This window comes from Lontra canadensis, unplaced genomic scaffold, assembly GCF_010015895.1.
Source record: "Lontra canadensis isolate GAN:19392208 unplaced genomic scaffold, GSC_riverotter_1.0 scaffold43, whole genome shotgun sequence".
In the NCBI taxonomy this organism is placed as follows: Eukaryota; Metazoa; Chordata; class Mammalia; order Carnivora; family Mustelidae; genus Lontra; species Lontra canadensis.
The window spans coordinates 4,200,663-4,225,124 of record NW_022631037.1 but is presented as its reverse complement, the minus strand read 5'-3'; the positions used below and the strand labels follow the sequence as shown (position 1 = coordinate 4,225,124).

The 24,462-nt window shown below is 54.8% G+C and overlaps 1 protein-coding gene across 10 annotated transcripts in view; it reads left to right on the top strand.

Annotated features, from left to right (window-relative positions):
* MSI2 (musashi RNA binding protein 2) overlaps positions 1-24,462 on the top strand; it is a 385,267-nt gene that overhangs the window by 351,082 nt on the left and 9,723 nt on the right. For 4 of the 10 annotated variants that reach the window (XM_032871987.1, XM_032871986.1, XM_032871990.1 and 1 more), the window contains exon 11: positions 7,351-7,431. In XM_032871987.1, the coding sequence (XP_032727878.1) occupies positions 7,351-7,431 (81 nt within the window). Of the gene's footprint in view, positions 1-5,971; positions 6,258-7,350; positions 7,432-10,918; positions 10,969-24,462 lie in introns of those variants that run through there. The other 6 variants (XM_032871988.1, XM_032871991.1, XM_032871994.1 and 3 more) reach the window with 3 other exon arrangements.

The window sequence follows — 24,462 nt, the reverse complement described above, 5'->3', positions numbered from 1 at the left end:
GCCAGCAGCCGGAGCCAGAGCACATGTCCTGCGTCAGCTGCTCCTGGTGCCGGCCCCCTTCTGGAGCAGGATTTGGTGCAGCCACATCGGGGCTGGAGCTCAGCTAGGAGACTCTAGAGCAGACACAGGCCTGGTTCCAAACTCGGCGGGTCTGTGGTGGAGCCCTTCCCCTCTCCCTGGCAGAGTGAGCCGTAGCTCCCCTGGGTCCAAGGCCCCGCTTCTTGCTGGCCAGTTTCCTCTCCTTCCCGGGGAGCTGGTTTGTGTGCAGTGTGGTCCCACAGACAGAGCCCCCCTTTCTTGTCAGACACTAGCAACTGTGGGCTCCATGAGGGCAGAAAACATGGGAATCTCAGTCACTGCTCTCTCTGACCACCATGCTTAGAACAGTGCCTGGAGTGTAGTAAGTGCTCAGTAAATACTTATGAAGAAAGAAGGGGTCTGAAAGTGGGGAAGGCTCGAACATACCTTCCCTGCAGAAGTTCTGGGTCAAAGAGAGGGGCTGCACCCCCAGCTCTACCGGTGAGTGGCTGGGAAGGCCCAGGGAGGAGGATGCTGGGCCAGAGCCACCCCCCTTGGAGCGCTCAGCTTCCTTTCTCCTGGAAGAGCCCCAGCGCCCGAGCCAGCAGGCCCTGAAGGGTGTTCTCAGCTCTTCTCCTGAAGCCCTCAGCCCCACGCTCTGAGCTGGAAGCCAGGCCTGGGTGGAGACCAGGACCTGTTCCTGAGTTTTGTTATCCGGGAACAGGAAGATGGGAAGCCACAAAGCCCCATGTAGGGGTGAGGGGCAGGCCTCTCCCCACTGCTAGTACTCGGGGGCACGGTGATGGTAGGCGGTGTGTTGTGCTCCCTGAGCACCCTCTGATCAGGAAGACACACAGCTTTCACTGCTGGTGGGCACCCAGGAGCTGGGCTCGCCTCTCCTGGGAAGTTTCTTGTCATTTCCATGCTTCCACAAACCCTTTCATCCAAACCAAGGCTCTCTGACAACCGGACTGTAAAACCTCTCGAAGGTTTGATGTGTAGCGTACCTTCCCTTTATCCCCGTTACGACATCTGCAGAGAAGATGAAGCTAAACAGCAATGCATTAAAAGTTGTTTGGGAGGAGTGTTGTGCCATCCCTCTGCTCTAGGTGCCAACACCCTTAGGGCTTTCTCACTCACTCTCGCTCTCTCAGGCGACACCCGGAGCCTCTCGCTTCCTTTGGGCAACTGGGAGGACCCAGGACCAGGCCTGAGCTGCATACCCTTCCCCTGCCTGTGCGCAGGCAGGGAGGCCTGGCCTTCTCGTTGGTCCTTCCACCTTCTAACCCACACTCTCTCCAGCACCTCAGCCCTAGCAGGAGCCCTAGCCCTCTCCTGGGGGTGGGGAAGGCAGTGGAGAGGGGATTCCCCATGAGAATGGCACTATTGGTGTCCTTAGGGAATGTCAGTCTTGCTCCTAAAATGGTGGGTGGAAATCAGATTCCTATTTTGAATGCCAGGAACTCGGGGTTGTTTTTTTTTTTTTTTTTCCTTTTTTTCCTAATGGACACCTATTAGCTTTCTTCAGAGCAGAATTTTACAGCTCGATCACAGCCATGGGCCCTGTTGGTAGTCAGTTGTCCCACCTCTTCAGGCCTTCTCTAGACCCCCTAGGTCCTCCTACTCCAAAAATGCACCATCCATCCCCTTTCCACTCACACCCCCAGTAGCTGCTGCTCTCTCTGCACAAAGCTATGGATTTCCTTTCAAAGAACCAGCCCGGGGCACACCAGGCAGGTCTGCCCAGGAAGTGGGCAGGGCCCTGGGCTAGTCAGATGACAGATGGGAGTGTTTTCTAAAGTTTTCCACGGCGTGTTACCTACGTTCTAGGTGACCATTCCTTCTCGGGGTGGCTTCTTTTGGAGGGTTTGGATTCAGTGAGGCAACAGTGGGTTTAGCCAAGAATGTTGGAATCATCTGAAGAAAGTGTTGGTAGAGGGAGATGCAGGACGTGCTGGGGAAGGGGACAGAGAGTGCTCTGAGCAAACACAGCAGAGGAAAAATTGCCTTCCTAATGGACCCTTTAGGATGGGAACACACATTACAAGAGACTCCCTCAAAGTCCCAGTCTGTTGGAGGAGCCCCCAGGAAGCTCCGGATTCTCTCATCTCCTCTTTCTGCGAGAGGCACAGAGGCCCGTGGACTTCTCCAAGGTCACAGAAATAAGTAGTGACCGTGCCGGAGCCGTCTCCCTGGCAGCCCGCTCCCAGGCGGGCATCTTTTCATGCCGTGCCGGGAGGAGGATATAGGGAAAGAGGTGCCCAAGCTGACACCCTGCAGCCCTCCGGAAAGGAGCACCGTTTCAGTGTGGACTGCCAGCTAAGCCTTCCCTAAGTCAGGGGTCTCTGCCTCCACAGTGCGTCAGAAGCATCTGGAAGGCCTTTAAAAGCTAGCGATGGGGGCCTCCCCTGATTCTTAATGTGTTGTGAAAGCTCCCCCTGGCCAGGCTGGAGCCCCGCTGCTCTGCGCAGAGGCCCTGCCGTGGGTCTCAAAAGAGACATGGTCCTGAGGAGAGTCACTGCTGAATCGCCGGGAGGGCCTTCCTTTCCACAAGGAAGCAGGATGACAGACTTGGGCAGATGTGCGGTGCCATTGAACGTCTTAAAATTTTTGAAAGCCTTTACACCAAAGGTGTGAGCCCTTGGCCGTGCCCTGGGATCACCCGGAAAGCAGGGAAAGGTCCCACTGTGCATGTGGGCTGCAGCCCAGAGCAGCTAAGTCTGATTCTCTGTGGAGCCAGGTCTCAGGATTTGTCAAGGCTCCCCGGGGGCCAGGGAGCAGCCCCCCACCCCCCAGGTCTGATTCATTATGCTCCCGTGCATTTGAGCTTGTCCCCCTGGGGCTGGAGGGTTGCCGGAGGAGAGGCAGCTCCACGTGCAGTGACGCCACCATGCAGCAGTGACTTCCAGCGCCGGCTCTCAGGCACCCTCCCCGGGTCGTCCTGACCCTCAGCAGCTGGTGCTCCACCAGAACCTTCTTTGGGGCAGACTCTGCACTAGGCCTTAAGTGGGACATGGGGCTCAGGCCCTGCCCTAGAAGAATTTGTCAGCAAGCAAGAGAAGATTTGCACATCAAAACACCTGCTTCAGGGAGGCAGGAACCAGTGCTTCCCAGGAAGCATCCAAAGGAGGTGTGGTGCCCTAGAATTCTCAAAAAAAATCTAAAGTGCCATTAACTTCTAATTTGCCGTCCAGTTTCTCCCAGCTTGGAGAAGTCCAGGAAAGCGTCTCATTCACGGTAAATGGGATGGTGACAGCTTATACTTAGATGAGTTATGAAGCCCAGAGGCACCGCTTTCCAGGGCCAGAGACCTTGGCATCAGGAAGATGGGTTCGTGCAGGCTCAGAGGTGAAGGGACAACAGTGGTTCTCCGGCCGCACGAGCTGGTTACTCAGGGCCCAGAGAAAGGAAACGCCGTGCCCAGGTTACGCAGTGAGGCCAGGGCAGCAGGGGATGGAGGCTGGGCTCTGACTCCAAGCAGGGTGACCCTTCTCTTCTCCCATCTGAGGGCTAGAGGACCTTCAGACTAGCGAGACTGGGTCTTCGGATTTGACTTCCATTAAATAAGGCATGGCACCTGTGTGCACTTGGAGTTAAGCCTCAGCATCATTCTTTTGCTCCCAGGTACTCTCTCCGTGCATGCAGGGGGCTCAAACAGGAGGGGCAGGCCTCATTCCTAACACCCAGGCTCCTGGGCAGGCAACCTATGCCCCCAGACTCTGAGTTTCTATCAGCAAAACATCTGGTTCTTTGGTGCCTGATTTACTGCTAAGGAAGGAAAAGTGTTAGAACAGGAGGGTCCCGCCAGCCCCCTTGGCCCAGTTACTGTAAGAGCTGAATGGAACGTATATGCTAGTCTTGAGCTAGGGAACTTTAGCTCTGCTAGAATGACATTAGGAGGCTGGGACAATGTGAAGGATGACAGGCCACTGTTACGGGTAAAGCATTCCAGCCTTCCCCCGTGTGCTTATGCCTGTTTGGCCCTGTGGCCCATCATGGGGAGAGTGGAACAGCCCTCTGTGCAGGGGAGTCCTGTCTTAAAGTTGGGGCTGACGGCTGGACAGGCCTCCCCAAAATGACACCTGACATTCATTGAAGCTTACCCCCTGGCAGGAGTTCATCTGAGCATTTTGTGTATATTAATCTTGCACTCATATCATCCTTTACAGATGGGGACATGAAGGCACAGAAAGGTTAAGCAACTTGCCCAAAGTCACACAGCTAGTAAATGGCTGAGCCAGGATTTGAACCCAAGATTCGTGCTCACCTGCCTCACAGGAGGCCTGGTTGCTCCCTTCCCATTGGCCAGGCAGGCTATACGAAGCAGGAAGCCTCTGCCCACATTCCCAGCAGCAGAGAGGAGATGGTCATCTATTTTGGACAGTGAGCAGGGTGCTGGGGCAGCCACGGGCACTCCGGGGCCAGGGGTTCTGCCGCCTGACCCTGTCAGCCCTTCTACCTAATTCCCCCAAGGTCTTCTCCTGGGTACCCCTGGCCGGGACAGGTCTCTCCTCGGTTGCCCAGACCGCCTCTCCCTTCAGAAGTAAAATGAGAGGTTTCCCAGACAGCTAGGCCACCATAGATGACCCCTGTCTTCTCAGGCTGGGGAGAAAAGCTGAAAACAGGACCATGAGGCGAGTCTGGAAGGCTTGTCCTCCCTGCACCCGCAGCTCTTCCAGGTCCAGGTCTAGGCCAGGGGGCTCATCTCCACCACAGTCCCTGGGCTGGGGCCTCCTGGTCCTCAGGTGCCTCCCACTGTCCTAGAGACAGGCTGTTCTCCATCAGGACAGCTTGAGGCCCCGGGTCGTGATGCTGCTTTGGCCTCTGATAGCCCCTTGTGTCACCCCAACACATGCACTCATGTGCACAAACACACGCACCCCACCGTTCTTGGATCTGGGTCTGCCCATCCCCAGCAAGCCCAGCCACCAAGGAGAGTCCATGGGGCCCCCCTGATAATAGCATTGGGCTTATCCACTAGGTCATCTGAAGAATACGTGTGGGGTGACCAGTGCAGCGGAGCTGCCTCGGAGGACGGGAGGGGGGATGGCAGCGAGCTGGGGAAGTGATCCGTGACAGAGTCCCACAGAGGCTGGGCTGGGGCCCTCGCCCTGGTGCGTCTCAGATGCCGTCACTGCGAGGGCTGCAGGCTCCCCTCTCTGGTGTCTCTGGTGTGGGGTGCAGACTGCACTCTCCTCCCTGGCCCTCTTTTCACACCTGTCAGTCTGCTCAGCCCTGTTTGATGGTTGAGATGAAATTCTAGCCCTTAGCGGTGTCTGATGCTCAGTCTCCAGCAGAAACCTTTATCTGAGATTAAGGATAATGGATTTCCTTTCTTGGATAAGTTTTTTTTTTCCTTCCTCTTTCTCTCAGACTCTTTTTTTTTTTTTTTTTCTGGTCAAAAATGCACTTGACTCCAGAAAATAACCCTTTTGTTAAATGTCTTTTTTATTGACTAAACTCGCCTCCCTCTGGTTCTGCCCCCCACTCCCTTCCCCCCGCCGTGGACATCTTTTCAGGCTTCCAAGGAAACCGGTGAGGAGTGCAAAAGAATAAGTTGACCTTCCTTCTCTCCCAGCCCACTTCCTTCTCCTTTCGGGGTCCCCTGAGCTCTGCTGCCTGTGCCTGCAGTGGGGGAGGGGGGTGCCTAGTGTGCAGAGGTTGGGACAGGGAGTAATAACTCCAATTCTTCCTTATTTTCCTTCAGCACTTTCTTCTATCACCCACATTTACAGAAACCTAGACCCTGCTTGGAAGAAAGGGGGAAAGGACTTGGTGGGGGAATGCCTTCCTGGGTCTCAGGTGGCAGGGGGCCGTGGTAGCCCCCGTGGGGGAGGGAGTGGCCTCCTGGCATGTGTGGGGTCTTCATGGGAGCTGGGAGACCGGTTCCAGCAGCCAGGGATGACCTTGTACCCTCATTTCACCTAGATCTTTCTTTTTCCCCCTTCAACAGCCCTATTACCATATTTAAATGCAAGTATGTCTTTTTTCATTGACATTTTAAGTAGCTTAGCCTGACCTTTTTAGAGTAGCTCATTCCCTTTTGAACTTTTTTTCCTCCCCAGTAGTTCTGTGTAGCTAGGATAATAGTCTTAGAGTTTAGTGGGCTTCTAGTTTCTGCTGTGTTTGGGGGATGGCTCTCTTTCTATCCTTTTTTCCCTACTCCCACCCCGCTCCCTGCCCCCCATGGTGCATGTGCTCCCCCACTGTGTCCTGTAGCAGGTCCGTATTTGGAAGGCCCAGAGGCTGAAGCCGAGCGAGCAGCTGTCTGGCTGCCCGTTGTTTGCTGCTGGCTTCTGGCCCATCGTTTAAAACCACAGCCTTTGGAATTGGGGCTTGAAATCAGGCCTCGAAAAGTCTGCCTGGATGGCAGATGGCGATTGTTCTTTGTGTGCGTGAGTGTGTCTGTGTGCGTCCCCACGTGTGACTGTGCATGCGTGATGCTAGTGGCCAAGAGAAGCCCAGGGGAGAGGACTCGCCCACCTCTTCCTTCCCCTGGACATTCTGCAGCCACGCTGGGTCACTTTTTCCCTTCCAACCTTCAGTCCCATTTCTGGGACAGCCTTGCTGCTCCTGGTGTTCTTAGCTAGGCAGACACTTGATGGAGACCCCTAGGACACCCTTCACTGCCAACTTGATCAGGATGTGGAGCTCAGACAAGAGGCAGATCGAAATCCCCATCATGTGCCTCAGGAGGTTGAAATGGAGAGACAAAGCCACAGGGCTCACCTCACATTGGTCCCTGTGGCTACCCACTCCCTCCCCCAGCTGCCTTCCCGTGTACTCGGGCAGTCAGTGGGGCCTCCCAGCACACCTCACCCTCCGGCATGGGGCTGAGACGATGCTAGTACAGGCTTTCCAGAGTCCGGACCAGCAGAGCCTCAGGAGAGCAGCTGGAGTTCAGCCACCTCCTGGCCCAGGTGCCTGTGCTGCCCAGAGGCTCAGGGCCACCTGGTCGGGGCCGGGGTGGGGGTGGGGGTTTCCTGGGCCATGCTTGGCGCTGCCATGGACACACCCTGGGGGACCCCCTCAGTCATGGCAAGGACAGCAGGGACCCTGCCCTTCTCCCAAGAGAGGATCCTCCTCATCCTCTTAGATTATTTCGGTGTGCCTTCTAGAAGTAGTTTCTGTGGTGACCTTTGTGTAGGAATCAAACACACCTAAAGGGGCTATGCCTTCCAGAAGCCTGAGAGCTGCTGACCTGGGTCCCTCCTAAAGGCTGCCCCGAGGAGATCCCTTCTGGCTCCTAGCCTTTGGAGGAGGGGGTGGTGCGAGGCCTGTGAGCCTGGGCCGTGCCGGGGGGCCCCTTCCAGGGTCTGACCCTCACTCCAGCTCCTTTCTCCCCGCCAGGCTTCCCAGCAGCGGCTTACGGACCAGTGGCGGCGGCGGCGGTGGCGGCTGCAAGAGGATCAGGTAGGGAGGTGTGCGGGGCAGGCGCTCCCAGGCATGCCCCAGTGTGCGGGGGAAGGTAAAGGCCCTGTTGGATCTGTGTGGCTGCATCTGTCCACTCCTGTCACCACAGCCCAGAGGGTGGGGACAGGGGGGCGCGGGCGAGGCCCTGCCACCCCGGGGCAGCTCCCAGTGCGGATCAGTCACAGGACTGCAAACCAAAGGTAGAGTCTTACTCTCTCCTCGAAAACAGAGCAGTGACCTTGGTTTTGACTTGGGACGGCCCCCTCACCCGACAGCCGGCTTCAGGGCACCCGCGGCATTTCCCTCGTTGGCTTTCACTGCTGCATGAGGCTCCCTTCCTTGGGCCTCTGACCTAGCCAGAGAAGATCCGGGTTGTGCGAGGGAGGCTCCCGGCCTCCAGGGCCCTGCTGCACCTGGCAAGTGGCCTTACTGATTCAGCTCAGACCCTGGTGCCCCGAGGCCAGAAGTAGGGCCAGTCCCGACCTCTGTGAAAGGGAGTGATTTCTTGAAGCCCCTGTTGCCTCCCAGGCTCTCCTCAGAGTAGAGACTGGAGAGGTCCTGGACTCCACCTGCCAAGGGAACTGGGGTTTTTCCTCTCCCACAAAACTGCCCTGGTCCTTTGGTCTCTAAACCCAGCCTCTTAGGAGGTCTAGTGCCCCTCAAGTGAGGTGGGAGCATTTTCCCAGCAGCCCTGTGGGTCTGGCTGGAGCTGGTATGTCCACAACGCGGGCCCCAGAGCAGCCTCTGTCCCTCCCCACCAGATGCTCCCCGCCTTGGCTAAGCAAGCTGGGCTGCCCTTGTGTGCCGGGCTCCCCGGGAGGCCGCCTGGAATCCGCGCCCCAGCTGCGGAGGGGCCAAGACTCTTCCCACCATGCCCCGGGGACAGGGCAGCAGAGCACCCCAGGGAGCAGTTAGGGACAGGGCTCTGAGGAGGGTGGGGGAAGGGAGGCACTGGTGGGGTACCAGGAAATGGGGCATTCAAAGCCCGGAGGGCAAATGCCAAAACCCAAACCCTCAGTGGTAAGAGACTGGCACAGTGAGGCCCTTTAGAAACATCAGTAAAAATCCGTTCCATGCAAACTGGCGCTGCCTTGAGCTACAAAGGAGCCACTCCCCGGAATCACCCACTGGGGATTTGTTTGGAGGGGCCAGGAGCTCGCTGGGGGCTGCTGAAGGCCAATTAGCCAGAGAGCTGGGCACCTGCTCAGCCTCCAGCGGCTCCCACCTGCCCTCTGGCCAGTGTCCCCTGGTGCCCCTGCCCTGGGGGCAGGCGTGCCGCTGCCTGGTGTCTCCCTGTTCTGTTTGGTTTTTTTAACTTGAGTGCTTTTTGGTATCGTTACAAACAAGCCTCTGTCCTACCTGTGCCTGGTGGGGGGGACGACAAAAAGAAAACTCGAGATTTTTGAGTGTTGGTTGTTTTCTCCGTTCAGTTTCTTTCTTATTATAACTTGGATTATGAAACTAAACTTTAACCCGAAATTAACCCTGCCTCTCTCCCCACCCCCATTCTCCTTGACTTCATGGCAAGTTTAAAGGGCAGCATGGGGTTCTTCGCAAGTCTGAGAGCGGTCTCCCTGTGGCCTGTGCCCCCCTCCGCCACCCCCACCCTCTCACGGACCCCCCCCAGAGCCAGGCGGGAGTCCCACCCATCCCTCCCCAACTCCTAACGCCAAACTCCAGAGCCATCTCCAACCACACTTTTTTTTCCAGGATCAGTGGTGTTTTATTTGTAGCCATTTCCATCGGGAGCCAAGTCTCCCAGGGGCCATTCGAGGTCAGCCATGCTCATCGCTGCACTGTTAGTGAATTCTATTCAGGAGCGTGCTCCCAGACCACCTGCCCCACACCAGCCTAGGTTAGTGCAAGGAGTAAATCCTCAACTCCGAGGTGCCTGGCCCCAAGGGTGCAGGCTTGGCCAGGAGGCCACAGGGCACCCGGCAGTACTGCCTGGGGGTCAGGGCCTTGGGGTGAGCCCCAGGGCGACAACCAGACCGTGCCTGCCAAGGTCAGAACACCGCGTGGGCTGGAAGACACCTGCCTCTGTATAGACAGGGTAGCTCAGCCCCTCACCCCCATCCCAGGTTTTGGACCTGGAGCAGGGTTACAAGGTTGGGGAAAGAAGATCTCTGCCTGTCTTTCTTTTAGCACATTTTGGCCTGTAAGGACTGTCCCCTCCCTCCCTCTAGAACATAATCTGGACTCCGAGCCTGGTTGAGACGGCCAGTTATTTACCTGTTGTGGTGGCCTCTCCGTGGCATTTTGGCAAACGCGTGGGAGGGACAGCACAGGCTGGTTTGCGTTTGTGCATCAGCCCGGGCCAGCAGGTGATCGCTGAAGGCTGACTGCCTGGTTCTCCCTTCCCCTGCTCCTGCAACCCTGCGCACCCTCCTCCCATGCCAGCTCCTTCCCGGGGGACAGGGGTGTTCCTTCCTCCCCCCAAGCAACCAGCTTCGGCTGTTGGAGGGTATCACAAGCCCAGGCACTTCGTCTTATAGGAAGAAGCTGGTACAGGGAGTCTGTGGAGTACCGACCTTGAGTTTGGTACTCCCCCGAACCTGGCAGGGGACTCCAAACCGCAGGAAGCGTGGCCTCCACTCCCCAGGGGCTGGCTGTCAAGCTTGGTCTAGGGATCAGGCATCCTGTGAAAGGAAGGCCTTTTGTTTTTGTCCAGCTCCACAGTTTTGTTTTGTTTTCTTCCTGCTTCCGTATTTTGATGTACCAGGGGAGCTTCCTGAGGTAGAAGCACCTGCTGAGGGCCGTGGGGGCGTGGGGAGCAACTCGGATTTCGCTCAGGTTGGCAACTCGTATCTGTCAGGGCTATGGTGTTAGGGTAGGAGGTCCAGGGGGGCCTTGAGCTCTGTACCCACCTCAGCCGACTCCTCGAGGCCAGCCTGCCCGCCTTTTCCTAATTCACTCAGGACCTGAGGTGAGCAGGGCTCAGGAGACCCCCCGCCAGGCAAGGTCCCTGCCGACTCCTAGATGACTTCACTATCAGTGGTCACTTTTCTTTTACCTTCACCGGTAGTCTGAAACGTCATCTTTTCTTGTGCTCAGTCGAGAGTTTGTTTGTTTATTTTGATCGTACTCATTCAGTTCTGATGGCCTCATCCCGTCCCACCCAAACCTAAGTCCAGTTCGGTCAGCGACCCCCCCGACACACACACACACACACACACACACACACAGGTGAGGGGAGTGGTTTGGATGCTCAGGCTGTTTTATTTCCGGGTGACATCACGGGGTGGGTCTGTGTATCAGTTGAAGAGCTTCTGAGCCCCCTGCCCGCCCCCCCCAGCCCATCTCCGGCCCCAGCCAGGACCCCTTACTGTACTTTATACTTGCCAGCTTTATTCCAGTCTAGTAACATGAGCTCCTGACGGTGGTGGTGAGTGCGAGAGTCATGTTTCTGTTGTCTTTTCTCTTGCTTGGTTGGGGCTGCGGTGAGAGAGTGTCTCTGAGGCATACTTTCCCGCCTCTCTTACACTAGGATCTGCACACCTCCTCTCAAACACTCTTCTGAGCACGCTCAGCGGGAAGGTTTGTCCACACCTATTAATCCTCTCTCAGTGTCCAGCTTCCTGTTAGTACCAGCTGGTTTGCATGTTTTTGCTTGTTCAGATGAAAACAGTTCAAGAAACAAACTCATATCCAACTCTCGAGAAATGTCTTTTTTTTGTACACTTTCGTTTTCGATTTTTTTTTTATTAGTCACGACTCCAAAACACCTGTTGTCCAGTAAAACATTTCACACCTCCCCTGCCTGTTCTTAGAGTGTATGTCTCTGTGGGACTGAACTAAATGCATGCACTGTAGTAGATGTCCTGGTATTAGCCGTAGCCCTAGAACATGCATTGTTGAGTTGATATTACAGGGTCTCTGACAGCCCGGCCCAGCACAGCTGCCGGCAGGACAGTGTTGGGGACCAGGAAGACAGGGGGCTCCATATTTTCAATGTTGCCAAAGGGCTTGGATCCATGTTCTCGCCATCAGCCACCACCACCTCCCCTCACGCTCCCTGCTCCCCCAGTCCAGCACTGGGCCACCACCCCCAGCTCTAGCCTTCCTCACTGAGCTCGCTGGCCACCGTGTCTGTGAACAGAACTGGGATCGGAAGGAGTCTGACTGTTCATCCTTGTTCTCATCTTCCTCGTAGGGTTCTTGACCAGAGCAGGTCTTCTCTTCTTTGTCAAGGCCCACCGGCAAGGCTCATCCAGGCCCTCAATGCCTTGGGTCCTTTGCCAGCTCACGTCCGGCCTGTTGAGGGGAACAGGTCCTTGTCGCGGTCCTGTCTGCATGGTCTGGTCCCCAGGGCGGAGAGGAAGTGAGACGTGGTAGGGAACAGGATTCCGATCTTACGATCCTGGGTCTGCAGACAGAGAATGCGTTGGGTCCTGGCGAAGGTTAGCATCTGTTCTTATGGTTGGTGAAGATGAAGGAGAAGCCTTTATGTGTGCCCTCCAAGGAACAGGTGGGGGTGGGAGGGGGGCAAGTGGCGTCAGAGTGGCAACCTTTCTAGTGTGGAGGTTATTGGCACAGCTCCGTGGGGGGCGGGGGACGAGAGGGAAGAGGAACCCGTGACCTTCAGAGAGAAGGCTGCAGTTTCCCTCCACCTCGCCAGGAAGATTCCCCAGTCCGGCAGCTCTGCCCTCGGCTCAGGGGCATGGGCAGTCCGTGTCCCTGGACACGCCGTCTCCCCTGCATTTGTGGGGACAAGCCATACCAGAGTACCAGAGGTCTCTCCGAGCTTTTGGACATGGCTCCAATCTTCACAAATTGGTGGGCTGTGAAATAGTAGTTGCTGCCTGGGACCTGCTCTTCAGTCAGGCTAATTGGTGGCTCTGACCTAAAGCCACAGGAGGACACCAGGAGGACACGAGCCTTCAGGGGATAAGTTATCTGTTGTGGGAGACTGAAGCCCAGGACGTCACAGCATCTGTGGCGTTCCCAGAAGAGTGTGAGGTGACAATGGAATGGTGGCGAGAGGTCAGTGGCTGCATCAACATGAGCAAGGATGGCAAGTGAGTGGGCCAGTCAGCCACTGGACAGAAGGAGGCCCCCAAAGCCCAGGAAGGGAAATCTGGGAAGAGCCGTCCTGCAGGGGCGGGGGAGTGGGGGAGGCAGAGGGAAACGTCTGGAAGCAGTAGGCTTCCAGGGCTGCCAAAGCTGCCTACTGACGCTGCTGAGCAGGAAGGACGGTGGGACAGAAGGCAGAGAGAGCGAAAATCCCCCTTATTGGCCTAAATCCGGGGTCTGGGTCTGCTTGGAGAATGGCTTTGCTACGCTGTGACTAAACACCCTAACCATTTCGGTTTCAGTAGGTACAACGAATAAAAGTAAAATTCAACTCATGAGGGAAAGGAAACAGTTGAACTTGAACCATAAAGGAGAGTAGATGCAGGTGCGCACGAAGCAGGCCTGCCCATCCCACCCCTCCCCTCCTGGGTGTTTTCCATGTTCCCCATGACACCTTCCACCTTACGAGTGCTGGGGTCCAAGGGACATGAACAATAGCGTCTTGCACACACTCCTCCAGGTGCCGGAGGGATTCGGGAATTACTAGCATCCTTTGTGGCATATGGTTTAGGGTTCCTGGATATTGCTTTCAACAAGCAGGCTTTGAAGGTCTGCTCTGTGCCAGGTGCCGAGGAATATAAAGGCAGACGTGTTTGCCTCCAGTGGTCTGAGAATCCAGATCCCTCCTGCTGAGAATCCCTATTTCCCATGACGCATTGCTTCTCACACTGCCAGCTTCACGTAAAAAGGAAAATGGATCCATGTGCTGCCTCCCTTTCTGAAGCGGGCTTTTCTGCGTCTCCATCAGCAGGCTCCGATGTGCAGGAAGGGGAGCTGTAGGGCAGTCGTCTCTTCTTTGTGCTAGCAGCAAGCGTTCTCAGGGGATGGCGGCCCCAGGATGGCCCAACTGGGGGTAGGGTCTTGGGGACGCACCTTGCTGGGAAAGAGCCCCCATCTGTGGCTGCGGCACAGAGCCAGCATGGCAGCCCAGAGGGAGGGCAGATCCCTGACCCGTTACAAGCAGCTGCCACAGCCAGCCAGGTTTACCTCTCAGTCCACTGCCTCGTGTCCTGGGGATGGGCAGCTCGTTTCTCAGTTTGTCACTAAAATCTTCGTTTCTGGGAGGGCCGGGTCTTTTGCCACCAAGAGACCTGCCTTGGATTTCAGTAGACCCAGTGAATTTATAATAATGTGTGGAGCTGCCCATGGCTGACCTCTGCTTCGTTCATTTTCCAAGGGCTTTTGGACCAACCCTGTTGAGGATAAAATACATCGGCTGGGATCAATAATTTTGTAATAGAAACACTGTGCACTTGATAAATCAGCTCTAGTGCAATTAGCGACTGGCCTTGAAGCCCAAACCTCAGTAGAAGTTAATCCTAAAGTGAGCAGAGTGGGGGGATGTTAAGGGTCTTTTAAATCCATGGGATTCTTTTCAGAGGGGACACCACCTCCCGCTGAGCTTGGCCCTCTCCCGCTGGCTCAGGGCCCAGGCCCTGCCATCTAGAGGAAGGAGGAAAGTGTGGTGCTGTCCTCAGACACCCCGTAAGAGCACAGGGAGCCCCTCCTGGCACCCTGGGCTGGGTCGGGCCACTTGAGGGTGCGGGGAGCCCCAAAAGCTGGTGAACCCACATGGTGGTGAGAGTCATCAAAGGAGCACGGGCCTCGGTGTGTCGTGACTCCTTACGTTCCTGCAGAGGTCAGCTGACCGTGTCTCTGACCCCAGCTAGCCCAGGAGACAGGCTGGAAGGCAGAGGTTTTTGGCCTGGTGTTGTGTGTTTGGTTTTGAAGAGAAAGCAGATCTGCAGAATGGTTGCATGACTTACCCAGAGTCACCCAGCTGGTTACGCGGGGAGCAAGGCTTTGGTCAAGGATGAAGAACCCTGACCTTGAACCCAGGTCTCTGGCCTCCTTTAATAGCCCTGCAGAGAAACCGTGTTTGTTCGTGAAAAGGTCACCTGCTACCCAGATGCCCCCGACATGGGTGTGCTGGAAGAGCCCAGGAGCCTGGGGGCCCATGCTGTGTCAGCCAAGGACTCAGGCCCCTAGATCTCACGGGTCTGTCTCTCAGATGTAGATTTCAGAACTGGGCGCAGGGTGCATCTACCACGGAATTTAGTTCAGCAGATAGGTAGTAAGTGGATAACAACAGTAGTTAATTAGTACTTGTGGCAGGCACTGTGCTAGGCTTGAGTCAGGGTGCTTTGGGCTGGATCAGAAAACCCAACTCAGCATGGTTGAATGTCATGGGGGACTTACTGGCCAACATCCCGGGAGCTTCGTGGAAGAGCCGGCTTTGTGTATCAGGCTACTGGGCTCTTTCTCTGTGGTTCCCCTGGCTTTGTCCTCCTCTTTGCTTCCATATTGTCTTTATGTTGGCTTTCCTACAGTAGCAAAATGGTCACAACAGTCTCCTGCTTCATGCCAACCTGCCTAGAGGAAGAGGGGGTCATCAGATGGTCCTCAATTCTAGCAGAAGTCCCGAGCTTTGTGCTGCTTGGCTAAGGCCTGGTTTGTGAGAACCAGTCACTGAGGGAGGGATCCAGCCCTCTCTGAGCCGACTAGCGGGAGAAGGATGGATTTCCAAAGGACAGTCTGGGTGCAGATAAAAGAGGGGAAGGGAGAATGCTGCTGGGTGGGCAAGCACGAAGCCCACCACAGCCCTGGAATCTCCTAGATGAATCCAGAGCACAGTCCCTGCGCTCAAGCGTCTCCCAGACTAGCGTGGAGGCTAACGGGTACTTCTGGTATGATGGCAAACGTCCAGTCACAGAAAGGCACAGAGGAGGATGTAGTTGGCTTCGTCTGGGAAGTGAGGGAACGTTTCACAGGGGAGTGACTCTTTCCACTTTTAAAGGACAAATAGGAGTTCCCCCAGAACCAGAGGGAAAGGCATGTGCAAAGCCCCCAGAACCCAAAACAGAGGAGTGACTCTGAGGCCCTGCAAACGGTTCGCAGCAGCGGGAGAGTAAAATGCACTGGGGGCGGATAGGGGGCCCAGGGTCGGGGGCGGCCGCAGGTGAAGCTGCTGCTTTCACGCAGGCAGCTGGGAGCCTGAGAGAGGCCTGAACCTGGGAAGTGACCTCAGATTTGTATGTTAGCCAAGTCTTGACAGCAGTGTGGACTAGGGAGATGGGACTGAAAGCAGGAGGACAAGTGACAGAGTATGCAGAGTAGACGCGCCATAAATGTTTGCCTGTCACTGCCTAGGAAGAGTGGCTTCATGCCTTTAGCTCTTACCCATTAGCTGATGAACTCTGGGCTCAGCATCGTGCTGGGGTCGGGGGTGGGACACAGAATTTCAGGGCACAGTCCTTGCCTTCCACAAGCTCCCAGTCTTTTGGGGGAGGACACAGCACACAACTGATAGAAGAGCTGGTCTTCAGTGAGAATGCACAGCCACTGATCAGAGAGCACGCAGCAGCCAGGGAGGCTCAGACGGGAGGCTGGACACAGCTGGGCCCTGTGGGATTTGCGGTGGGAGATGAGAGGGCATTGCAGGTGAGAGGACTTGGGTGAAAGGTTGGCAGGGGATGAGCATCCCGTGCTGGGGAAACAGTGGGAGTCTGTCTGGTGGGCAGTAGGGGTAGAGGCTTGATGAGGTCAAGGCAGGCTGGATTCTCAGGCACCTTGAAAACCCGATCCCTATGGTCATGTTGGTGGGAAAGATTCATATGCCTCATGGCAGTGGAGCTTGGTAAGGACGAAACTAGCTAAGGAAGATCAGCCTGGCAACGCTCCCACAGAACAGAGCTGGACCCCTCCCTAAGTCCTGGGGCTGGGTTTGGCTTCATGACCTGGAACAAGGAGCAGGGCTGACACGAGAGGGCATTCCCTCACAGGGCTCCACCTTAGTTTTCTGTGACTCTCTTTCCCTTTTGCCAACAAGTTGTTATTCATTCCCTACCTGGGGCTGTTGGTCCCTACTCCTGGGCCCTCATGGCAGCCACTGCCAGTCTACCTCCCTCTGTCCTTGTCTTTGCTCCCTCCATTCAAATTGGCTCAGACTGCCAGGAAGCCACACCTGATTAACCCTACCCAGGTGCCCCTCCTCGACACAACACCCTGTCCTCGGTCTCCTTCTTGACTGGTGAGGTCTTGTGGATGAAAGGCGGGGTTCTGACTCTATGGAACATGTTTTCCATATATCTCCGAGTGGTGCCCGCCTTCTCCAACAATATAAACCATCCAAACTCCAGGAGGCAAAGTAAGCCTCATTCTTAGTGTAGATGACTAATTATTTTGCAATCGGAGAAAGCAGAAAATAAACGGGCCCTTTGTTCCTGGATGCTTATTATAAATATTAATAAAAAGGTCTCCCCTTGCCAGCTTGGAATCCTGCAGAACAGGAGGTGGGCAAATAATGCTTTTTGAAAAGCTGTGATTGGCTTTTGGAATTAGATCTGTCAGGATGAGGGAGCCACGGTGAAATCCAGTCTGTGGCATGAATAGGAGGGTTCCGGCCATTATCTCAACATTCACACCCACCTGCAAGGTCCCGGAAGGGAAAGATAGCTTGCAAGTGGTTGATAGAATGCTAGAGACACTTCCCAGCCAATTTTAATACATGATGATGATACAAGTATTATGTTCGTAATAACTTCTGCATTATGAGTGAGCCAAGTGCTGTGCTCAGCCCACCTGCCTTACCCCATCTATTCTCCTAATCCTATGAAGAGTGCACTATCATTCCCATTCCCATTTTTTTAAATCTTAAAACTGTGGCTTGGATAGCTTGTTAGAGGTAGTAGAGACAAGACCGGAACCTGGGTCTGTCTCACTGCATCTGTGCTCTCAGCCATGTCAGTGGAAGTTCTGTGGTGCCAGACCTTCCGATTTGTGAGCAGAGGTCTGCATTTTTAACACACACTCAAGGGCAGACCATAGCAGCCCATCAACTTAATTCTCCTATCCTCCGGGGAAGAGAGAAGCCAAAACCATTTACAAGAGGCCTCAGGAAGCATTATATGCACATTTTGCACCTGCTTCTGCTGTTGCAAACTTAAGGTCATGGTGCTGTCTGGCTTTGGCTGACATTTCTGATCTGGCTTTCAGTCCCTGAATCCTTTTCAGACCACAGGCAGACAAAGGAGCTCCAGAGAAGGCGTGGTCGGGTAAAGGAGCCAGCCTGAAGGTTATTATTAGTTGAAAGGAGCCCTTAGCTAATACAGGACTGGAGGAAGTTAGCCACTGCCCAAAAGAAACTAGAAGATGGAGCAAGGGAGGGCCTCTCTGGGCAAGACAGACCCGCTCCCTTTCCCCGTAGGGATGAGTCAACATCCCTTCCTGTGAGCCGTGAGGACTGAATCTGGAAGGTCGCTGGGAAGCCCAGCCTAGCCCCGGGGCTGGGAGCGGATTGGCCGCCCAGTTGCTGGGGCTTTACTTTGGACCAATGGCCGTGGGGGGCGGGGCAGGGGGCGGGAGCAGCGGGACCCTCGGCCAATCGTCCTTCAGGGAGGCTGGGCTCCCGGTACTATGGCAACTGCGAGCAGGGGCTCATTTGTTTTGTAGATGAGTAATTACTACGCAATTAGAGAAAGCTAAAAATAAAGGGGCCCTTTGTTCCTGGTTACTTATTAATATTAATAAAACGGTCTGTCCAGGTCCGTGGTAAGCAATCAGTGCAGACCTGTGCGCCTGTGGCAGAGCACTGTGGGAGGCAAAGGCTGCGCAGCCCCACTTTCTTCTCTCTTTCTGGAAGTCGTTTCTGACTGTAACCTGCCAGACGGTTGGCTTTTCAGGCCTTGGGGGAAAGAGAGGCAGAGTCTTACAGACACGTGGGACCCAGGAAGCCCCAGAGTCAGGCTTCAGTTAGGCACCGACCCAGGTGGAAGGGTCTGGCGGTGTCGACCCAGCCTCCAGGAAAGGTCACAGCACGACAGCCAAACCGGAAAACCTGGACCAATGTTGGAGGATCCAGTTTTGCCGTGTATCCTTGGCCACACTGTTTGACTTTTCTGGGTCCAGACTGTTCTGGACCCAGTAGTCTTCCGTCCCGAAACCTTCCACGGAGGCAGCCCCTGAGATCTCAGCATCTTCCCAACGATCTGTCTTGGATATGACTCGCTGGAGGGTTACACTGGGTTCGGGGACTGGCCCCAACAGCTGTCAGTGTTCTGATCTTGGGACAGAAACAGCTCTGAGGCTTCCCTTATATCTCTCTCACCTTCCTAGGGGGCGAGGTTGCCTTGGGGATTAATCAGATAAGAAAAGATGATAAACAATTTTTTTTAAGATTTTATTTATTTATTTGACAGAGATCACAAGTAGGCAGAGAGGCAGGCAGAGAGAGAGAGAGAGGAGGAAGCAGGGTCCCTGCCAAGCAGAGAGCCCGACGAGGGACTCGATCCCAGGACCCTGAGATCATGACCTGAGCCAAAGGCAGAGGCTCAACCCACTGAGCCACCCAGGCGCCCTACACAATTTTTTTTTTAAAGAGGATGAGAGCATGAAGGAGTGGGGAATCGGAAAGACTCAATTCCAGTCTGGTTCCAACACTCAGCAGGCTGGGTGATTTCAGAGCTTCAGACTGGAAGGTGCTTAAGGACCTTTCAGCTCTGTAGCTCGAGGTGGATGCTGTTTCCACAGCTCTCGATCCCTTGTCATGGGGGGGGGGGGGGGGGACGGGGGGGGATGGGCAGGGGCCTTAAGAGCTAAGAAGAGTGACTGGAGAAAAACCCAGGGGCTTCCAGGTGATGAGAATGTGTTCGAAACCAGTCAGTGCTGCATTTTTTTTTTCCATGCATGGAGGCAGTGAGAGGGACAAATGTTTCCAGAAGCTAGGGTATCACTGAAAGAAACTGTGGTCAGATTTCCATCCTTGGGTGTGGCTGATTAAACATTTAGGGTTTGGCTGTCTGGGTGGTATTTATTAATAAAGGCGGACTTGTTGATAGTTATTGCCGGTGAGCAGATCTGAGAGACCGGGGCCAACACGGTGGTTCGGGTGCTTTGCTGCTTGTTGGAGTCGCCAACAACTCGCTCCTTGGAGAGTTTTTTAAATTCCTGGTATCCAGGCCGCACTACAGACCCATCAGATCAGAATCTACCACCTGGGTGAGCTCCAGGCCCCAGTAGTAGTGACAGCTCCCTTGGTCAAGTCCATCGTGTAACCGTGGTTACCATCAGTTTCCTGCCAGATGTGGAACCTTGCACCAGCTCTGTGACTTTGTCACCGGCATCCCTACCTCGCAGTGTGTACATAGAGCCCAGCCGGCTAGCTCACCCCCACCTCCTCTGGTGACCAGGAGAGCTGGCCTGGGTTCTCAGCCCGCAGCCGGCTGTCCTGCCCGCAGCGGGTCCTCCCAGCAGGGCCAGGAAGTCCATCCCTCCAGGGCAGGCTGAAGGGGTCTTTGTCCTCACAGATGGATTCAAGGACAGGCCTGTCCCGGCTGAGATTAAGAGCATGTTCATGTAGAACCAACGGCCCGAAGCAGCCGTAAACATGGAAGCAGTCGCCCTCCTTGACTGTCTGATGAATGGGGGCCTCTTGGTAAGGTCGGAGTTTGTTTGTTATTAAAGACCTAATTAGAAACATGAGAGGGAGCTGAATGGCTCTGTGCTTGGCTAATTAGTGACATGTATGCGCCCGCTTTGAACTTCAAGGACACAGAGCTATTAGTGCTTACATCAAAAATGGATTAAACTCCTGTGCCTTTATAATCATTAAAGACAGGCTGCTTGAGTGGAAAGCCTTTCGTCCAGGTCCTTGAGGGGCTGCCCCTTGGGCTCCCCCCAACCCATCCCCCCTGGTTGTGAAGCCCAGAGCAGTGAGTTTCCATGCAGCGGGATGGGGCAGTAAATACTGATGGTCCTAGGGCAGTCCAGCTCCCCGCAGGACGGCCCCCAACAGAACGCAGTGTTCTTTCAGGCCTGAGACCAGGCCTCTGGGCACACATTCTAGAGGAGTCCCTCTGTGGGCGCACGTATGGGAGGGCTTCCTTTCTGTCTGGCAGCGCCCTCTCCTCCCCACCCTGACTGCAGCCATCCTGCCTGCCTGCTTTGTTCCACCCAGGCTTGTTCTGGGATGTGGCTCAGAGGAGGGCGGTCTAGTCCCTCGGGAGAGACGCTGTCCCCTATCTCCTGTGGCCGGCGTGGCCCAACCCCAGGAGCCCCAGCCTGATGGTGGAGACGCCACCACCAGGGAGCTTCCAGGGTGGAAAGGGCAACAGAGCCCATGTCTTCGGGAGCTGGCACTCCAGCAGGGGAGGTTTGGTGTCTTGTCCTTGTGACCTGAGGCAAAGAAAGATCGAGATAAACCTAAGGTGTCCTGTCAGACTATGATGCAGGGAAGGACAGCCGAGCAGCGGGATTCTGTTTGGAGAGCAGCTGGGAGTTGCCTTGATGTCCAAGCGAGAGCTGGGTTCAGTCTGGTCAGCGACACTCCTGAGACCTGTTCCCTCCCTGCTATAGCCCTCAGTTTCCTCATCTGTAACCCATGGTGATAGGACCCATTGCCCAGGTTGTCAGGATCGTGAAAAAAGATGGCGTTGAACACCCACACAGTAGGTGCTCAGTCCATATTAGTTCCCTTGCTGGCCTGGCACCTTTAGAAGCCACAGCTTCTAGAACTTCATGCCTCTCACCTCCAGACCCTATTCTGCCCACAGTAGTAGGAGGCTTCCCCCGCTCCACCTTCCCCGACTGGGACAGGGGATTACCAGATTCTTTCAGCGCTTTTTCCTCTTGACTGCGAACACTACAGGTACGCAGTGTTGGCCTTGGACTTCATGATGCTTTCTTTTGACAGGACGTAGTGCGGGGAGCGCACAGCGAGGCTGCAGTTGGGGGGGGCGGTCACTCACAAGATGCAGGCTCGGAACCCAGGCCTGTGGCTGAGGGCAGGCAGGCTGGGAAAGAGCGAGTAAGCGCACACAGCCCAGCAGCACAGGGGGTGGCTGGATTCCCAGGGGGAAAAGCCAGACCTGTTTCTTTTTTGACAGGATAGAGCTGGATGGGCCTCAGGGACACAGGCAGTCTCCAGATCAAAACGAAGCAAGGGGCGTTCTTGGGGTTAAACTAGGAGATGCTGCCTGAGCCGGGCAGCCTGCTGAGGTCCCTTGAGCTGGTGAAGCTGTTAGAGCCCCATAGACCGTTCCATTTGGCTCAGCCTGTGCCAGACAAGCCCCAGTGACCCACATCATGGCCCTTCCTTTCCCGGGCCCCCCCCCTCCCTCAGACACATGCAAACGAGGGCTGTCCCTCAGTACCCGTGGGGTCTGGGAGAAATGGGAACCTGACAGTGACTCCAGAAAGTTCCTTCTTTCCCCTCACAACAAAGCCCGGTTTCTTTGGCCACCTGCCAGAGGCCCACTCAGGGCTAATCCATCTCCAGAATTTACCCCATAAGCTGGTGGCAGCTAACCACTCACCCCACTCCTCATTGCCCCCCTTCCCCACCAACCCCAGCCTGGTCCTCTGTGAGGAGGAGACACATCCACAGACCCAAATCAGGGCTGATAACAAAAGAGCATCAAGATAGAGAACAAGCTATTTATTTTCCGTTGAGATGGTATCTCCACATAATATCATCCTAGCCACAAAGCTTTCCTCAGGCACGTTCATTCTGGGTGTTTGGGGCTTTTGCCTCACACTGATCTGTGTGGTAGCACAAATCTCCCAAGTTCCCCTCTAACACGTGATGGGAGGGCTGCTGAGCAGCCAGTAGTGAAGTTGGCTCTGCAAAGGGGCGTGATTTGACCAGAAGCTTCGACCATCATTCCACGTAATCGTTAGTCCCAAGTCCTTGGTTCTGCAGCCCGTGCGTTCCCTACTTAAGATAGGCCCTCAGTAACCTGCAGACGTCAGCACCAGCCGCACAGTGGTGCGAAGCGGGTTAGGTTTTGAGAGAATAAGCAGAAACTGCAATCTTACAAGACCGTAGCACCGCTGTAAATGACATCCGGAGCGTTTGCGACACTGACTTTCCCGTCAGCCCCGTGCACGAGCAGACACTGTCCACATGTCCTGTGCAGTATTTAAGATGAGCCCGGCATCCCTGGATTTGTCCAGACTTGTTGCTGTCGGGCTGAGTTCGTACCTCTGTAATTCATTTGGTTTGTGTATGGAGACAGGGAAAAGGAAATGTCATTGCATTACTCTCTTAATCCTCTCCTAGGTTTGAAGTGTTCCTTCCCTCTTCTGAAATAGCCTGAATTTCAGCAGATATATATACATAGATATCTATATATATATATCTATCTATATATATACATAGATATCTATGTATATATATCTATCTATATATATATATAATATTAAATTGATTGTCCCTGCATCTGGGTCCCTGAGCTGATTTGACTCTAATTTACTGTGTCATACCGTTTTCCCAGGTTGGATGTAATTGCTGGTCCTCTCTAGGTCTCCCACCTTCACGCTAAGCTCTAGAAGGAAGGGTAGAGCCAGGATCCCTGGAACCTAGTGGCCAGGCAGACTGCAGGCATGTAATTCCTCCTTGCTCCGCTGGAGACATGCTGTAATAATTCACAGCTGAGGATTTCTCCTTCCGTGAGCAGGAACAGGGTTATCTTTCCATGCTGACCTTTCGCATTTGACCATCTGCATTGATTTATAGTGGGCCCTACTTTCAGAGGGCACAGAGAATCAGAGCGGGGTCCTCAACTCTGTTCCCAGGAAGGCCTTGGCTGCTCAGCTGCCATTCTTCAGAGCCCATGAGCAAGGAGCAAGTGGCTGGCTGTGAAGAGGGACCCGTGAAAGTCTCCACTGTTGATAGCCAGTTGGCATTACGGACCCAGCATCACTGGGCACCCAGTGTTGTCGGAGAGTCTTTTTTTTTTTTTTTTTTTTTTTAGATTTATTTGTTTTTAGAGTGAGAGCATGCATGAGTCGGGGTGTGGGGGCAGAGGGAGAGAAGCAGACTCCCCACTGAGCACGGAGCTGGACACAGGACTGGCTCTCACAACCCTGAGATCATGATCTGAGCTGAAATCAAGAGTCAGACATTTAACCCACCGAGCCACCACGGTTGCCCCTGCTGTGGAGTTTTTAATGAAGGCAGATAGAAGCATGATAGGGACAAGGTGGAGGTAGAGGGAAGAGTTGGAGGGGTGATGACCTTGACCTCTTTTTTTCCTCTGGCATCAGCCTGTCAACATAGCCCCTCTACTCATTCCCTTTTCAGTTTCTTTACATTCTTTAAAACAAACAAACAAAAAAAAACGTAAAATCCAGTGTGATGAAGGAACACAGGCCTGCCTTCAAAGAATATCATAGGGGCTTCTGTTCCCGGCCCTCCTATCTGCTGGGAGCTGGGGGTTGGGAATGGGAGCCCTGACAACAGACAGCCCAGACTCCCTTCTCGTTGGCCCTAAAGTGCCCTGTGTCATGAGCTCTGTTTCGGCAGCACAGTACCGTCAGCTGGACTGGGCGAGGACGGGCCCTCCATTCCCGGTGCCATGTCTTCAGCAGCCCACACCCTGGACATGTGCTAGGGGCCGTCAGGTTTTCCCGTCCCAGATGAAACCTGGCAGCGGCGTATCATTCACAAGGTAGATGAGTGCAGTTGTCTTGAAGGCTGGCCCTGCCCTTTGGTGAAATGTGAGACCCACCAAACCAAGACCACGGTCTAATAGCTGGGACTTGGCGGAGCCCCGGCTTGTCCCGGATACGTGGGCTGAGCTCAACTAGAAAGGATTTTGTAAACAGTTCCTTCCTCTGAATCAGTAATCATCGAGTTTTCAGGTCTTGGAGCAAGACACTCCCAGAGGTGTCTACCCCACCCCACCCCCCCCCCCCCCACACACACACACAAAATCTTGGGCTCTAGCTTTCTGGGTCAGGTCCAGGGACCCTGCGGACATCGGCACTTTTGTACTTTCAAGGCTGTTCTTCCTCACCCCCAGGGACCAATTCCGCGCTTAGACCAGCACCTTCTGGCCACAGTTGGGCAGAGCCACAGGCAGACCGTGTGCCAGTGGGAAGGCAGACTCCTCCCTGGGTTTGCTTTAACACCCTGAGGTAGCCATGAGCTTTGGATCGAACTCCTGTAGGTATGGGCCT